Genomic DNA, 18,397 nt, shown 5'->3' on the forward strand with positions numbered 1-18,397 from the left:
GTCCATGAAAATTCCTAAGTAAAACATTGACATTGTAGATGCCTGTCAATTATTTAAAATACAATTTTCAATATTATTTGACGGCCGGCATAGTCCAGTGGTAACGCATTGGACTGCCATTCCGAAGGTCGCGGGTTCGAACCCGGCGTGCGCAAATAAATTTTATTTGATTAATTTGTGTTATTTCACAATTAATTAATTAAAATAATATATAGTATATTTGCGGCACGTTCCAGAGTGGAAGATACTACCAGTATCGCCCTGGTGTAAGACCACCATTCAGAATTGAAACGTTGCTCCAAATGGCTTTAGCCGTGTTTAGTGACTAGATCTGAATAGCTAGGTACTTCCCCACCTTCCTCTTTCCCTTCCCCACTTACCTTCAGCCTCACAACATCCCCCAATTGGGGATGCCATAGTCTCACTGGCTCCAGACGGGAGCAGTTGGGACTCTTGTGAGGTATTCAATATAAAAAAAAATATAAAAAAAATATTATATTTGGCTTTGAGATATTTACAAAATATAAGCCGTCTTCTAAACGTTAAATTTGACAGCGCACAGTATTTATATCTCACGAATTTGCTTGATTTTGATTATTCTCTTAATTTTAAGGTAATGTTGGGTAACATGTGTTGTGTAGAATTCTGAATCAGAATACTGCTAAACCTAGAAACCTTACCACGAACAGAGAGACAAATTAGCAATCATTTCATACAATGACAAGAACATATTATTTTCATTCATGGTTGTAAATTTTCATAATTTACATTTGTAATTATTGAGATCCACCAAAATATGCTCTAAGATCGACAGATTGGGAACCCTCGATCTACCACACAGTTAGTTTAGTGCTATGACAAAGCTTGAATATAATGTATTGTGCTTTCAGATCCCCTATCATGGAAAACCCCGCAGTAGAGATTTTAGAGTTCTCTAAGACACAAAGAGGGAATTCAACTGTTCTATACCAAGGGTATGAATACTCCAAATTCAGGGAAAACGGGAGTGGAGTCATCAGTTGGAGATGCAGGGTATCCTTTTCCACCAAATGCAAGGCAATCTTGAGGACACAAGAACAAAAAATCATTGGAGAGGTCCCACAACACTGTCATGATTCTAATCCTCAAAAAGCACATGCAAACTTTATTAAAAATATGATGAAAGAAGACATACGGGCAGCTGGTGCAACTCCCAAATATGTTATTGAAAAAGTTTTATCCGAAGTGAGTGACGATATTTTAGAACACTTACCAAAACAAGCGTCACTTGTGCGAAACCTTTTAAAAAGTAAACATAGAATTTAATCCCTAATCCAGCTACAATTGCTTTTAGTATCCCAAAGAAGTATACTGGCCTAATTTTACATGATACGGGAGCTGATGATCCAAAAAAAAATTGCACATGGATGCTAAATGGAGACTAATCATTTGATTAAATACCTAGCATGTTTTACCAGCTCGTACCATAGCCCAATCGATCTGAAGCTGAATTTTTGTCGGTTAATAGTACTTACTGCAGGGAGTATTTTCACAAAAGTCCCCACTCCTCCCCCGCTTGCTTCCTCCTCTGTGCCCCCTCAGAAATTTAATTGAATGTTCTACTAAAGCCATTATATCTCCTAAACACAAATATATCACAAAATTATTTCCAGAAATTAACTTCTTATAAAATTACCTTAAAGTAATGTGAAATAAAACTTTATGTTATCTGTAATAGTTTAGCAAATAATAATGAGTTCATTGTTAAAAAAATTAATTTTTTTGTAAATATTTTGTTAAGGTTAATATATATTTTTAAATTTGAATGAAAACGAATAAATGTCTTCATTAAAACTATTTTCCAAATTTAATTAGCTTTCAAATGATGTATAAAATTTATTAATTTTGATCTCCTTACTCATCCAAAATAGTGGGTAGGCACGACACGCCAGGGGTGAGCGACACTTTGCAATTTGTTTCTTTACCAAGTTATAACAGATCGAAAAAATAAATAGTTAGCATGTTCTCTTGTAACTAACGGTTTTGTGCGTTATATGATATGAGTGTTTTGCACACTTAACCACCTTCAACAGATAACAATTTAAAAATATTGGAAAACTATAAGAAGTTTGCATAGTGAAAAATTATGTCTGAGGAAGACCTTTTTTATGTAAAACCACAAATAAAATGTTACAGACGATAATTAATGCCAGTATTGAAAGACATGAAAATATTAAGCTAAAACAGTCAGTTCGTATAGTGTACTTGGCCAATATTAATTCTACGGCATCAATCAGCCATTCAGAGGCAGTTAAAAAATAAATTAAATTTTATAGAAGATTATTTTCGACCAAAAAAAAAGTTTTTGTTGTTGAGCTTCCTCATGAATACTGTGAAAATATAAATATAGTGCTGACACTAGAAATTAAAGAAACATTGATTAATGTTTGCAATAAAAAAGATGATGAATGGAGCGCAAAAGTAAAAAAAAAAAATTATGTTTGATTGGGTCGCCGCTAGGTCTATAAAAGAAAACCAACTCAGCAATATTTGTGGCACTGATCATCCGTATTCAGATAAATTTCCGAAAAAACAAATAATAAACTAGGTATTTTCAAGATAGGATTTTTTATGGGTTACTCCATCTAAATAAGAACTCTCACACTAAAGTTTGTTCAATTTTTTTTTATATATATGTATGTAATATTTTACATCTAGATTATTTTGTATTTTTTATTAAGCCCTGATTTGTTTACAAAATGTATATAATGATACTGCTACCCGGCTCAGAACAGAAGTTGTCTAGTGAGTCGGGTAGCGCACATGATTTTTAAATAACTATTTATGTTAATAAACGACCAGGTTACCGGCAATATAAAAAAAGTGTGTATTTATTTGCAGAAAAACTATCATGTGCATGTCTCACTCAGTTATAAAGTACTAGATGACTGGTACAGATACAGAGAAAAATATGAAATCTGGAGAGTTTGAATGGTAGGTATGTGCTGTTGCAAAAATAATAAGAAAACATATTTAAACATGGGCATATGATTGTGAAAGCTTTCCTGATGGGTGATGATTTAATTCCTTAAACCTTGAATCTATTTACATGAACTATGGAACATAATCTATCATGAATATGATAGTTGACCTAATACAGTGAAACCTCTATCTATCGTTCCTCGAATAATCGTTTTCCCGGATGTATCATTTATTTCTTCTAGTCCGAATTCATTTCATACAAAAATAGATCGCATCGATCGTTTCTATGTCCACCATTTTCCCGCATTCATCGTAGGAATTACGTCGTGTATTTGATATATTTTGTCTGTGTTAAAACGGCGCCAGACGGCACTCGTTACGATGCGCAAAACTTTTGAGAGAGAAAGAGAAAGAATAACAGTTGTCGTCAGTTGTCGCTAGATACCCGAACTTAGTGGAGTGTTTGCAGTTATCCATTTTTTGAGCTTTTAAACTATCTTCGAAATGAGCCGTTCGATGAAAAAAGTACGTACTCATCAAGAAAGATTGAAAATTATCGAAGAGGTAGAAAAAAACCCCGCTGAAAAACGCGTCGATATAGCCAAGCGTTTAGGAATCGCGGCATCCACGTTAAATTCTATTTTCTTGAAAAAAAAACGAAATTCGGGAGCAAATTCAAAAGTGCGGAAAATCTTCGAAAACTAGAAAAACCAGTAAAGAATCAAAGTTTAGCGAACTGGAGAAAATTCTTATCTCTTGGTACCAAATTTGACAAATTTTAACAATTTTGTTACTTTCGACGACATTATTCCAACTTGTGGGATAGAAACTATCGAAAGCTTGTGTGACGCAAGATTGACGGAGACAACAAAAGAGGTCGATATTGATGAAGAGGAGCCGCTGCCTGTACCTTCATTTTCAGAAGCATGAACACTCTTTGAAAGATTGAAAACTTTCTCCTACCACACTCAATAATTGATGCCGAAAATAATATCATTTGCAAAGCTGAAAATATACTGTTGACTTGCGGAAATAAAACTGTAAAAAAACAAATATCGATGAAAAATTATGTATTTACAATGCAATAAACTTAAAAAAAATTTGGTTCTGTTTAGCTCTGTATTTTTTTAAATAAATACATTTATTTACATCTAAAACTTATTTTCTTCTTATAATTTTAATCTACCAACGGTTATGCAGATTGGGAGGAAGGTATCTTTACTGGATCGTATCTCCTTGTGTTTTGTCCTCTTAATCCCGCATTCATTGTTTTCCCGCATTCATCGTTTATTTCAATAGGTCCCTTTAAAACCAATAGATAGAGGTTTCACTGTATTACAATAAGACGTTCAGAAATTAACAACGCCCTGATAACATCTGCAGGGCCTAGGCCTTTTTGTTATCAATAGGTAATGTTAACTATTTAAGAAATATATTTGTACAGCGCCCTTGAGGTGATTTCTCACGAAAAAGGCGCTATATAAATTAGCCAAATATTATTATTATTACAGACAAGTTTGTTTTTATATCTACGAAGAATGTAAAAGCGACCTGATTGACAGTGATTCCAGCGGCGAATCAGATATGAATGAGGATGGAGTGAATGTTACCGAAATGGATGGATGAGATAGAAAGATCGATTAAATGTATGAAGAATGGTAAGGCTGTCGGTTTCGAAAATATTGCTGCTGAATATTTTAATGGAGATAGCCGTATAATTTTCACATGGTTGTGCAATATTTTTAACCAATGTTTAAAGAGGGTCACACGCCTTTAGATTGTAGAAGGGCTGTGATCATGCCATTATATAAAGGTAAAGTCACGTATGGAATTTGGGAATCATAGGGCTATTAGCCTGCTAGTTCAGTTGGCAAGCTGTATGGTACAATTTTGATTGAAAGTGTAAGAAAGGAAACGAAGGATAAAATATGGGATGTGCAAGGTGCTTTTATGAGTGGAAGGGGGTACATGGACCAGATCTTCTCATTACGTATGCTCACTGAGAAGTTTCTGACAAAAAACCGGAAACTTTTGTGTGCCTTTATAGATCTACAAAAAGCATACGACCGAGTCGACAGAAAAAAGCTATGGAAAGTGTTGTCCAAGTATGGAGTGAATACGAATCTGACTCAGGCAATTGCGTCTCTGTGTGAGGGAAGAATTGCATGTTTTAGGGTGAACGGTGATTTTATGGGGTGGTTTGATATCACAAAAGGTGTTAAACATGGCTGCGTAATGTCACCGTGGTTATTCAATCTATGCATGGATAATTGTATGCAAGAATTGAAAGAGGTGGGATTGGGCGCGAATTTAAGTAATCTCAAAGTATGTCACCTGTTGTATGCTGATGATGTTGTGCTGATTGCTAATAGTATGGATGAACTACAGTCTCTCGTGTCTAGGATGAACGAAGTATGCATGAAGAACTAGTTAATGATGAATGTAAGTAAGTCTAAAGTCATCAATAAAGTAACCCTGCTCTGGGTACCAGGACATAAAGGTATTGAGGGCAACGAGCGGGCTGACGAACTAGCAAGGAAAGGGGCGAAAGCACCACTTGCGGGATCCGAGCCGGCCGTAGGAGTAGCAGCTTGCCACACCAAACTACATATCAAGAGGTGGGTCAAATCCCAACACTGGAAGGAATGGAAGAAGGCACCCGGAATGAGGCAATCTAAAGTACTCATAAACGGACCGGACCCTAACCGAACCAGGCAACTACTCGATATGGACAGAAACTCACTGAGGGAACTGGTAGGACTATTAACGGGACACTGCCATCTCAGGAGACACATGCAACTGTTGGGAGTGGAAAACACCAACATCTGTAGGAAATGTGAAGAGGAGGAAGAGACTCCAATTCACCTATGGTGCCGCTCTGCTGGGAATAAGGCTCAGATACCTGGGAAGACACAGTGTGGAACCAGAAGACATCGCCACATATCCAATGACAGCCCTGGTGAACTTCATAAAAGGGACCGGGTTACTGGCAAGGGAATGAGGTAAAATGGGAGATAGTACAATGGGCCTATGGCCTAAGTGCTCGCGGGGAACGTAAGTAAACCGCCTCCGACTTTAAAAAAAAAAAAAAAAGTCTAAAGTTATGGTGTTTGAAAGAGAGAGCACGAAAACAGCGTGCAATATAGTTGTGAATGGGGAATACTTGGAGCAGGTGGATGAATTTGTGTATTTAGGAAGTATGTTTACGAGAGATGGGAAGGCTGCAAGAGATATGGAACGAAGGGTAAATGCAGGTAACTCATAGACATATGAATATTAGTAGACCTGCCCTAAGTGATTAAAAGCGTATTATTCCCCACTCCCCATACCGGTTCCATTGGAGCCGGCTGGGCTTGCGTATGGCTTCCCGTGAATCTTGAGAATGTGACGTCATCATTCTTGTTCGAACTAGCGTCGAGCTATGGTCGAGGCATTTTACGAAATAACACGGCAAAATGGTGGCTTGTGATATGAAAACTTGTAAAAATAGATGTGAAAAAGAGAATTAACCCAATTGTCGTATTACATTCCATATGTAAGCATTATTTTAAGCTTATTCACATCGTATAATATGGATCAGTTGTAGAAACATATACTATCACATCGAGATACATCTGGATGCAAAATACAAAGCCGTTCGCATTAGAATCAAGGATGTGCCTTTGCCTTTTGCGCTTTAGGTACCACGTGTTAGGTACGCGCTTGTTTCGTATGTACGGTACTGCTGGAACGAGAAGGAGTGCATATCACGTAATGCGCTAGGTTATACCGAGTGGCGATGTGTTGAAGAAAATCATGTTTTTTGTTTTTAATTGAAAAAATGTCATCGGAAGGCAAAATGATGTCCAAATTTTTACTCCAAATATTCTTAGGAATCGCTGGTAAAAACTGTGTGTATATAATTTCATTTGTTTTTTTAGTTGTTTTACTTTTCTTAAAGATTTCAATATTTTATTATTAATAGGAACATAGCGGTTGTGACAACCCTCCAACATTGGTCGAATGTAGCGATTCCCAAGTGTGCGCATCGTTGTTACTGGGAAGTAAATTATGAACACTTATAAAAGTGTCGTAAATACGTAAACAAAATATTCGACTATGAAAATACAAGAAATTTTTTTTGCCGAATTTGGACTTCGCAAATTTGTTCATAACGTGGCAAGTAATTTGCGCTCCCATGTAAAAATGTCTATTCATTCAAAAGCAGATTTTACTTTTAAGAACTAAATGGTGATATTAAAATGCGAGATGCCTATATACTGTCAGATTGATTTATTGACGAATCACAGTCAGCTTTACCCCCTTCGTTCTTCAACAGTTGATTTTACCCCTCACCTTTAATTTCTAGTCTATATATTCATATGTCTGTGAGGTAACTCCATTAATGGAGGACTGAACGCAGTTGGCGCTAAAAAAAAATTGTCCAAAGAAGCAAAGTTAGCAATCCACAATGGAGTGCTGATACCTACCCTGATGTATGGAAGTGAGGCATGGAACCTGCAGAGAAAGGATGAAAGTAGATTGAATGCTGTTGAAATGAGATCCCTAAGGCCCTAAGTATGCGTGGTAAAACCATGTATGATCGTGTGAGGAATGTGGAGATCCGCAAAGAGTGCAAGGCTGATGTAAGCGTAATGAGTAAGATTAAGAAAGGGACGCTTAGATGGTTTGGGCATGTAGAGCGAAAAAAGGAGTGTAAGGAGGATATATGATGCAAATGGTAGCAGAAGTCGGGGACATCCGAGGAAGACATGGCACGATCAAGTGAATAAGATACTCGAGTCGGGCCATGTCAAGAGTCAGAATAATAGAAGAGTGTGTATGAGATGATGTATGAATTTGAATGAGGCAAGAACTGTGTGCCAACATCGAGTTGTTTGGCGGTCCGTCCTCTCTGCCAACCCCTTCTGAAAATATCTCAGTTACCACTCTAAATGAATAAATTGTGAAAAACATAAATTAATCAAATAAAATATACTGCGACCTTTGGATTGTTAGTCGACAGCCTTACCCCTCGACCACGAAGGCCGTCAAATCTAGATGGATGTGGAAATTATCACAGCTGCAACAATTTATTAATCATCGTATTTCGTAGACGTAAATAATCACTCACGCAATAATTAGCACAACTGTCTCCGCTGAGAGCGTATTGCGAACTGGACACAGGGCCAACGTGTGAACACCAAAATCCTTTGATGCATAAATAAACCACCACTAGATTGTTAACTACGGGCTTTTTGTTCCTAGCAAGTTGGTCCACTGTTTAACCATATATTTACTAACATTTGTTTTTTGATTAACTTGGCTGCATCACACACACCATCGAGAAGGATAGAGGAAACTCAAAAAAATGTTGTGACCATAGACAATATCACTCTCATGGTCTGGAGCCAGGAGCCTGCCACATTCATTGGCCTAAAATATTTTAAAAATAGAAAGTCAAATGTTTTGAAGCATCGAATTTTGATATTTCTCTGGTGGTAACAGAAAATGAAATCTCAGTTACATGTTAAGTATTTTTATTTTAGCAAGAAAATAAATTATAGGTTAAATCATTAATGTATTAGAATGATGGAATTATACCTTGCATGATATAATAACGATCCAATACGCATAATCCTGGCAGGAACAAGGTTACATAATGAGCTGGAGTAGTGGTTTAGTCCGACAAAGTCATAGGTCCCCTTGACGCACTCGATTTCCTCAGGAGTGAAGGCAGGAAGACGAGAGGAGCTGAAGCCCTGTTGCGCACTACACTGGGCTCTTCTGCTTGAATACTATGGGGTAGTCACTTTCCTCAGAGAAAATTGGATGATCGTACCACCCTGCCTAGAAATTATTTAATAAGCATGAAACACTAAAATCATTTTAACAAAAAATATATTATAGGGTCATGAAATGAAATCAATGATAAATTAAAGATGTTTTCCTACTGTGAACTCAAAACCTCTTTAAAAAGCCTCGATATTGGCAGCAGAATTTGGATTTTCTGGTTCATTCCAATCAATGTTACTACTCATTCCTACTTTTCCTGAAAGCAGTGGGTTCATATAATTGTTGATTATTTTTCTCTTATTCCGCTTCACTCTTAATACGCAATATTTCACTTTCAAATAAATGGATTTAGCTTTATTAATTCAAAACATGATTTATTATGTCGGGGGAGACGGAAAAATACGCAATTTTAATTTCGTTTATTAAGTCACTTACGCGATATGTCAGTTAGTATGCGGCGCCGTTATAGTCGCAGCCGACGACGACTATGTTCATATCAAGAGTTGGATTATATTCATAATATCATATTAGAATTAAATCACAAACCAGTCTATACAAACCTAGCGTAGCCCACAAACTACTTGAAAACTGGGATATAACTCTAAAGGGGACGCGAGCAGGCGTTATTAAAGGTTCCCCAACATTTATAGTAACTTTTAGTAATAATATAACTAAATTCAAGTATTAATTCAAAGTAAACATTCCATATTTACCGTGAAGCGTAATTCGTAACCTTTACCAATTGTTGGTTTTGCCCACATTATAGTTTCAATTGATCGATTCATAACACTGGCATTTGGCCGGTGACATTGTTGATGAATTACATGTAATGTCTTATCTTCTACTAATCATTTTGCGTTGTCCTGAATACATCATCGTAAAGATGGTAGATCCTGGCGTGGGATTTGATCAGAATATGTTTCTCACAAGTAGTCAGCAATACCATTATCAGAAATTATTAATACATCATAACTTCACAAAGATGTGTGTTTGTTGATTTTTTTACCTGAGAAATTCAATGCAGGTTCCTTTCAGGCACTTTCACCGCCATATCCTTGGTGGTGTACTAAGGGAGGTTCATATGAAAGTCAACCACTTTTTGACTCCTGATGCGAATGCGCTGAAAGGAACCCGAGCATAATCTGCGGAAGTATTTTTCGATCAGGGGTTTCGGCCACCCTCCACTATCGGCATACTACACAGCCATACTCCACGAGCCACAAAATGACGGACATCTCGGTAATATAGGATAAACAATATCATAACCATAACTAAACCATTCTCATCCTAACAATACATTTGAAGTAATTTGAATATATTCAAATCTGTCAAGATGTCAAATGAAACCACCACAGATATCTACTCAGCCAAAATTCAGATTTTTCATTGGATGACGTTTCAGATCACAGAGATTACCGTGTCTTTTTTCAGTTTCACTTTTTGATCGGAGTTATACCTAGGGTTGCCAAATGGTCCAGATAAAAAAAAAACCGAACAATTTTTTATCAGCCGGTCCCCCCTTTGATTTTTTTTCGTACAAGTTGTCGAAAATCAAAGGGTCCTTTGATTTTGGTCAGAACAAACAGAGAAAATAATCGAAAATTTCTGAGGGTGAACCCAATGAAACACTTAGTGAACATTCATACTTATATTTATTATTGCTATTGGTAAGCATAAAATCACTTTTTAACATATTTCTACTAGATGCTACAGCTTTAAATAATCGTTCGTCGACTGATATTGTATTTTTAAATTCAGTGCAACTAACATTTAAATTGAAGAAAACACATAATTCGCTTTTTACGGTATTCACACCTGGTAAATTTCTTTCGTCAGTCCATATATTACCCATTACACTAAAAACTATTTCTACTAAGGCATTGGAGACGGGAAAACTGCACACATATTGTACCATTTTCAACAGATTTGAACAAGTCTTGCTACCACCTGCCAGAATCGCTCACGGCTTTTGATCTGTACATTATCTAGTGAGTGAGGTATAAATGTCGGTTTATTAAAAAAACCGGACATTCTATTGTCCGGTTTTTATAAATTTTTCTAGACCGGACAGCCGTTCAAAAAACCGTACTGTCCGGAGTGTCCGGTCCAAAACCGGACTTCTGGCAACCCTAGTTATACCCCCCTGCTTTGATGTGTGCGCGAAAACCGACAATAATCGAATTGACCGGATAACGATGGCGGCCGACGCATGAAGTCATATTTATCCACGGAGTGGTTTATGTATGTACGCATGCAACGGCCAAGTAGTCTTTTACACGTTGTGCTAACGTAGACTAGGCCCTAAACAATTTTAACATAACTATTGCTCACAGAGATTGAAAAACTTCGTTGATAAAATATTTTGGTAATTATTTGCCCTACGACCGTACTTTGAGGCACACATTATGGAAAATACGCCTCGTTTCAGCAATAATTACTACAATAAACAACTATTTACGTACACAAAATAGGTTGATAGGTATACAGCTGGGTTGATTAAGTGAAATGGCGTATTTAGAATGAAACGACCAAACGAAAAATAAGTGCTCGAAATCCCCAAATTATGGAGAACAAAATAACAATTCCTCACAAGTTCCATGTGAATTTAAATTCTACCTACAAGATTAAATAAAATTCTTTCGCAATTAGGATTATTTTTTTATTATCTAGTCATTTTAGGATTTTCTCTTTCATTAAAAATATTCTTTAAAAATCGACATTTATTTAAAAATTTGCTGCTGGAAAACGAAAGGTTATTACATTCTCACAATTATTGTAAATATTATTTTCAACATGGTAGAATAATCAAATCTCCAGAATCTCCGCATTTTCCCACTAAAAGATTCTCCCCGCAAAATAACCAAAAAAATCCCATCAATTTTGGGAATTTCCCGCGAATTGCCAATCTGCTCACGCACACCCAGTGATGGTATACCCAAAATTATTATTTCCCTAAATTTCGTATAGAAAATTTCCCTAGATTTCAGATCATTGAAAAAAATAGGATTCCGGACGCATTGCCAGGTAAAAAAAATATGCATTATTTTTTGGTCGGGTAAGTAAGTGTCAATCTGTCAACTACACTAGATTGCCATAGAAGTTTTCAACCATTTACAATTTACAACAAAATAACTTCATGTTTGCGGTTGCATACATGCATACAACTTTTTAAGAAACATTTTGCATTTTTAATATAAAATATTGTCTCGAGTTTCAATGATGCCGTCTTTAGACAACAAACGAAAGGCTGAAGACTATTCCCTTGTCACTGCCAATAAGAGAAACCGAAATGAATTATCAGTTATCGGTAGTAGAGAGAAGGCAGTCATTTCAGCGTCGGTAAGCATCGTATTTATTTTGACTTGTTTAGTAATAATCATCGTTTTGTTAGTTAATTATGCTAATATGATTAATTCTATGCTTTCTAGAATCAAATCCCAAGAACTTCTGGATTGTTTGCCCCCATAATGCTTTTGGAAGGCCACCAAGGAGAAGTGTTTTCTTCGAAGTTCCATCCCGAGGGTCAACACCTGGCTTCTGCTGGTTTTGACAGACAAATATGTAATCTTCTGTTAATAATATTACCTACATAAAGGGCAGAATCCTTGAACATTCAAAAAGTGATTCCAACCTCTCAGTTTTCATAGTGGATCATTTTTTCAATTGTAAATAATTAAACGACTGAAATAATGTATATTTCAATTAAATTAAAAAGTATGTGGAGACACAAAAATCATAGATTCTAAATAAAATTTAAAAAAAAACCTTTGCGCTAAAACACCAGATTGGGTTTTCAATATAATAAAAATGTTATATTTATAATAATATTTGATTGATTTGTTTTCAGTTTTATGGACTGTATACGGAGAGTGTGAAAATGTAAGTGTTATGAGCGGACACACTGGCTCCATAATGGAACTCCAGTTCTCTCCTGACGGATCCAACCTATTTACCTGCTCCACCGACAATACCCTGGCAATTTGGGATGTCCCCACTTCGCAGCGTATTAAGAAACTCAAAGGACACACCGGATTTGTCAACTCAATTCAAGGTAATACAGCCTTAAGGTTGGTTATGTAAGCAGGCAAATGCAAAAAATGCTTATCGTGTTGGTTTTGAATAGTATGGATTTTTATAAAATCGATCTGCTCCGGCTTGAAATGATCACAATGTTAAACTGACGCCTTCTAGTAATTGAATTAAGACCATAATATTGTGCTTTTCCAGGAAACAGAAGAGGCCCACAGATGCTGATCTCCGGCTCGGATGATTCCACCATCAAAATCTGGGACACGAGGAAGAGGAATGTGGTGAGCTCGCTCAATAACAACTACCAGGTGCTGGCCGTCACTTTCAACGACACGGCCGAACAGATCATCACCGGCGGCATTGACAACGACATCAAAGTCTGGGACACGAGAAAGAACGAGATTGTTCACAGACTAAGGGGTCACACTGATTCTATTACTGGTAAGTTTTTTTATATAATTAAACATTAGGGAACATTAGTTTACCAAAAAAAATATTAATTAGTTTACCAAAAAAAATAATAATGAAAGCAAAGTTCTTTAGATTAACTTGCATTACTTACAGGAAACCACGACAGAATTTTTGAAGTTTCCATAGAAGTAATTCAGTATTCGGTGCCCATATTATTCCTTAACAATTCAGTACTCAATAGATTACATTGTTCTATATTTGCAGGTTTATCATTATCACCGGATGGATCATATGTGCTCTCTAACTCCATGGACAACACTATGAGGATTTGGGACATCAGACCTTTTGCTCCAGTTGAGAGATGTGTAAAGGTCTTCGTTGGCCATCAGCACAATTTTGAGAAAAATCTATTAAGATGTGCTTGGTCACCTGATGGTTCCAAAGTAAGTTTACCAAAAAAACATTTTATAACATATTCTTTAATGTGCATTCCCACTTGGTTTTATGAAAACCACGAAGAAAAGAAGGGTAGAGGTGGTCATAAATACATTTCCTATAAGACTTTTATCGCTAACTTCCCATGGTCCCATAAATGACATAAGTAAGAGAAAGAGAGGTTATAACAGAACTCTCAATGAGGGGATATGAATTAAATAAATCAACATCCATTGCTTATAATGTTTGAAGAATATCGGCGACCATCTTTATGTCAGTGCTAGGAGTGTTTTGTTGTTGTTTTCTGAATCGTATTATCACAGATATTGGATAAATTTAGTTAAATATAATCTAGCTGTTAATGTAATATGACATGTTATTTCATCCCACCATTAAACGCTTAATTCAAAATTCTTAGAAAAATACTGTAACCGCATTATCTTGAGGGATAAAATATTACAATTTGAGTTATTTCGCTATAAAAATATTACATATTATAACTAATGATTATAATTAACATTTTAGGTGACTGCTGGTTCTGGTGATCGTTTTGTTTACATTTGGGATACAACCACCAGAAGAATTCTCTACAAACTTCCTGGACACAATGGAAGTGTAAATGATATTGGCTTCCACCCTAAAGAACCCATTGTATTATCCGCTTCCAGCGATAAACAGCTTTATTTAGGAGAAATTGAAATGTAATACATACAAATATAATAAATTGTGAAATCAAACTTTCTACCTGATTCTATATTGTGCATATAAAAAAAATATTATTTGGGTTAATTTTACAAATAAATCTATTTCTGTGAATTCATATGAAGTCAGTCGGATAAATGCATCGTACGGAACAATTAAGTCGTCTTCTGCAATGAAATTTAATACATCTTTTACAAATGTATCATATTCATTCGAGCATGTTGAGGGCATAACATTTGAATTATTGAAAAATAACGAAGATGTAAGACCAAAAATTGTGTAATGTCACGGGACGTGCGTAGCGGTTTGAATTATGAATTGTTCTCCATGACTTCAATGAACACTATTGAATACAATTTACCAATGTTCACTTTGAAAGCTCGTAATTTTTTGAGATAACCGAAAACCAATGTACTGTCGTTAATAACTCAATTGATACTAAAGTGATACATTTTTAATAAATAAAAAATTAGCAGACGACCTTATTGCATCAATTCAAGCACCTTTATTCCATTTTTAAATAATTTCCAAAGTAATATAAATTGCAATCTTCCCAACACAAGATGGAACTTTTTACAATTATTTTATACAATGAGAATTGATGCAATTGCCACATTGGACATATTTGTTTTTATTTGACTAAAATCTTAATGGCCCTGTTCATGTGTTGTGATATCTTCATTCTACTGTCCTTATTAATAAAATATTTTATGCTTTATAATTACATTGCGCTGGTAGTTATTTTCAGAGCCCTAATGTTTTGATTGAAATATATCATCTTTATATAGTATATATATGTATTATTTTTTTTAAAGAAACAAACATTCCCTGCTTACAAATAACCTGACATTTGAAAATCTCCTACTACCACAGAAAATGTTGCTTGTGTTATGATGGAGGACTTAGCCAGCCGAGGAATTGAACACATGACGCCTCGGCGGAACACAAACACGATTTCAACTCAGCCACCGACCAGTCTATATTAGAAGAGTGTCCCGGCGTGGGTTTGGTTTTTAAACAAATCTACAGTTTTATTCTGAAATTGATGAAATTTTGCACACTTGACTTCAAAAGAGGAGGAAGGTCACTGTTTCCTTGAAATTTCGAAAAACCACCCCATCCTCTTTTCCCATGCCGAGTTTGGATACTTTTTGGTGAAATTTTGCACACTTGACTTTCAAAATAAGAGGATTATTAGTGTCTACATCTGTTTTTTAAAACTCTGTGTAAAGCCTGTTCAACGCCGGGGACTTCAGCCAGTTGCAAATAAAAGAACATTATGTATGTGATGTAAATTGCTAAACAAGAACCATAAATAAACCACTCACAAGAGCTCTTTATGAGGATGAGTCTTAGCAGAATAGAGAAGTACGAGAAAGGAAAAGAGTTATGTTGTGTTATTCATGTCATTTACCGTCAAGGGTTGAGCCATGGTTGAGCGTTATTTGGCAGGTGATTTCATTTGACAAGATTCCTACATTTAAAAAAATGGAATATCGAACATCCTTTCTCCAGCCGAAAATGTTAACTTAGAGTAGGGTTAGTAAAAAAGCAGATAAATATTGTATGGCAAATAAATATCAATTTCCAGGGCGCACAGTAGTCTGGAATAATGCTCTTGAAATCAGAAACATTTGCGAAGTAATGGGGTACATTCAGGGCCGGGCCCATTAATAAACCACTCACGCCGGCCCTGAGCATTAATAAACCACTCACGCCCTGAGCCAAAGCGGCGCCTGGCGCGAATAAAATTTTGACCCCCCATTGCCAAAACCAGTAAACACCTAGGTAGGTGATCACTGTAATCAATAATATTCGGTTGATTTGTATTTTTGTGATGCGTCGTTTTTCTGAAAAATAATTTCAAGGGCGATGTGTAAGGACTGTTAGGTATTATCAGCGCCTTGACAATTCAGCGCCCGGAGCGGACTGCTCAAATTGTGCCGGCCCTGGGTATACTGAGTTTTCAATGTGGAGTGGTAATTTATTTACCCTCGCTCACGGGACGAAAATGCAATTTTTTACTCCCTCACCTACTCATTCACCTTACTTGTGGACTTAATAAGCCCTGGACGGAACTATCCGAGATAAATTTGAAGCCACGGGGGAAGATGTATGAAAACTATCAAAACTTGCTAATTTTTATAACATTATCCCATTCCCTGTCTCATAAAATTCCTAAATAAATTTCATAAGCCGTTATAATTACATTAAAAGTATGAAAATAATAACACTTAGCAGACACTACCATTTCAAAAGTTTGTCATATAAGATGGCTGCTAGGTAATTTCCTCTCGCCCTGGATTTGGCGTCAATGTCATTCGTACGAAATCGCACGACCTTACTACATCCTCATCATTAAAATGTAGAACTGAACTCATAAATAATATCAGCTCTCTATTATGTAAACCAAAGGTGCAAAAATACTGTTTGTGTGCGAGTGAAAAATAAAAAAAATGTAGGTACGCATTTGTTTCTTCCATTCTGTAATGCATTTACTATGCCCATGATAAAAGTTTTTCATCCTTCGACTTCGACATAAATGCACATTACATGCCTTAGCTATGTAAAATAACACATTCTTTCGGAAATGTTTATCATTTTGATATTGTTGGGGTTACGAACGTATAAAATACTACTAACCCCACTTAATTATAAAATACAGCGAATGAAAAGTCGATGTGAACGGACCCTAACCCGAAATAAGGTTACCCAACTGATAGAAATTTACACTCTGTCAGCAACTGCTATATTTGTTGACGACTGTTTTGTACTGCCCGTAGTAGTGCTAAAATGGCGAATTGTCAGAAGTTTAAGTTGTAACAGGTGCGATATGTTTAATATTTGGTGTTATGTATTTTGGTAAGTGAATCAAGTTATCAGTGAATATTTTGTGAAGTGATTAACATTTTTAACTGATCTCAACAGGTGAAACATGAGTTTTTAATCGGAAATTTCGAGTATGATCAGCTGATATTGTTCTATTTTTTTTTACTTTGTAACTTCATTATTTATTTATAGTAAAATAATAAAGTGCTGCTTGTTGTCTAGTGTCTATATAGCACCTTTGTTTACTTCCAGAAGGTAGTTTGCGCCGCTGCTTTCTATTTTGCCTCTGTTAGACACATCATCAACCTTCACCAGTTGTTCTTTTACCATTTTTTTTATTTGTAATACTTTTGTTGAACTGTCATTATGGTTTCGCTTTATCGGAAAATATAATTATTTTATTTTTAGGATGGTAGACAATGGCTTCAGGTGCATCTTCCCTGGACAGTAACGAAAGTGGTGGTGAGAAATATTTATTTCCATTATATCCTTCACAATCATGATATTCTATTTCTTACTTTTGTTTTCGTTTCCATACGACTTGCGAAGTTACAAAGCCGACTCTAATGCTGAAAAGTACCAATTTGCGCAATGTATAAAAACAAATTTTACAAAATCAAAAAAATATTGTACCTACTTTTTACAAAACCAAAAATAATTTCAAAACAATTAAGTTGCTGATGATTTTCTAAAGTTTTGTTTTTAAACTAATCAATAAATAATGTAGTCCTTTCCCGTTTCTTTATGCTGGACTTCAAATGTACATAATTGTATGCCTTTGTAATAAAAACTAACTCTTGCATTGACATTTTTAATTTTAATGGCGAATCGGCCATAAAATTAGGTTGGAAGAGAATTTTTGTATTATGTGTTTGTGACAATATGACATTAAGGAACACCAGTGAAAAATATTATGGCTAAAAATACATGTATTCAAATAGATTACCCACGCCTTTCGTATCCTCCATTTCGGACAAAAACTTCTCAAAACATAGCTTTAGAGCGCATGGACACAAGGCGTTGCTAATGGTATCAAATGTGTAAGTTCCACTCCCGTAGACCCCAATTTGCATCTTATGCACCCCCAATTTTTGGCCACTTTGGGAATGACTCATATAAACCATCAAACGCCTATTTTGAATATGTAAATTTTAGTATCATATAAATTATATGTAGAATTAATAAATCGTATAAAAATGAATAAAACACCATCACAACAAAACGCCCTGCTTGGTTAACACCACTGTACCTCGCC

At 35.8% G+C, this 18,397-nt stretch overlaps 2 protein-coding genes across 5 annotated transcripts in view; both read left to right on the top strand.

The window, feature by feature from the left end:
* The first annotated feature begins 11,817 nt into the window (after positions 1-11,817).
* Positions 11,818-15,061, top strand: LOC149426696 (U5 small nuclear ribonucleoprotein 40 kDa protein). The gene is made up of 6 exons (XM_089638036.1): positions 11,818-12,075; positions 12,165-12,297; positions 12,584-12,787; positions 12,964-13,206; positions 13,441-13,619; positions 14,137-15,061. The coding sequence occupies exons 1-6, from the start codon at positions 11,953-11,955 to the stop codon at positions 14,314-14,316; spliced, it is 1,062 nt and encodes a 353-aa protein (XP_089494162.1). The 5' UTR covers positions 11,818-11,952; the 3' UTR covers positions 14,317-15,061.
* Positions 15,062-17,045: 1,984 nt separating this feature from the next.
* Dlg5 (MAGUK family member discs large 5) overlaps positions 17,046-18,397 on the top strand; it is a 39,599-nt gene continuing 38,247 nt past the window's right edge. For 2 of the 4 annotated variants that reach the window (XM_089632892.1, XM_089632912.1), the window contains exons 1-2: positions 17,054-17,175; positions 17,551-17,604. In XM_089632892.1, the coding sequence (XP_089489018.1) occupies positions 17,562-17,604 (43 nt within the window). In that variant the 5' untranslated portion in view covers positions 17,054-17,175; positions 17,551-17,561. Of the gene's footprint in view, positions 17,242-17,550; positions 17,605-18,397 lie in introns of all 4 variants that reach the window. The other 2 variants (XM_089632905.1, XM_089632897.1) reach the window with 2 other exon arrangements.

The sequence above is a fragment of the Hesperophylax consimilis genome, chromosome 1 (assembly GCF_061612785.1).
Source record: "Hesperophylax consimilis isolate HC1 chromosome 1, BYU_Hcon_1.0, whole genome shotgun sequence".
In the NCBI taxonomy this organism is placed as follows: Eukaryota; Metazoa; Arthropoda; class Insecta; order Trichoptera; family Limnephilidae; genus Hesperophylax; species Hesperophylax consimilis.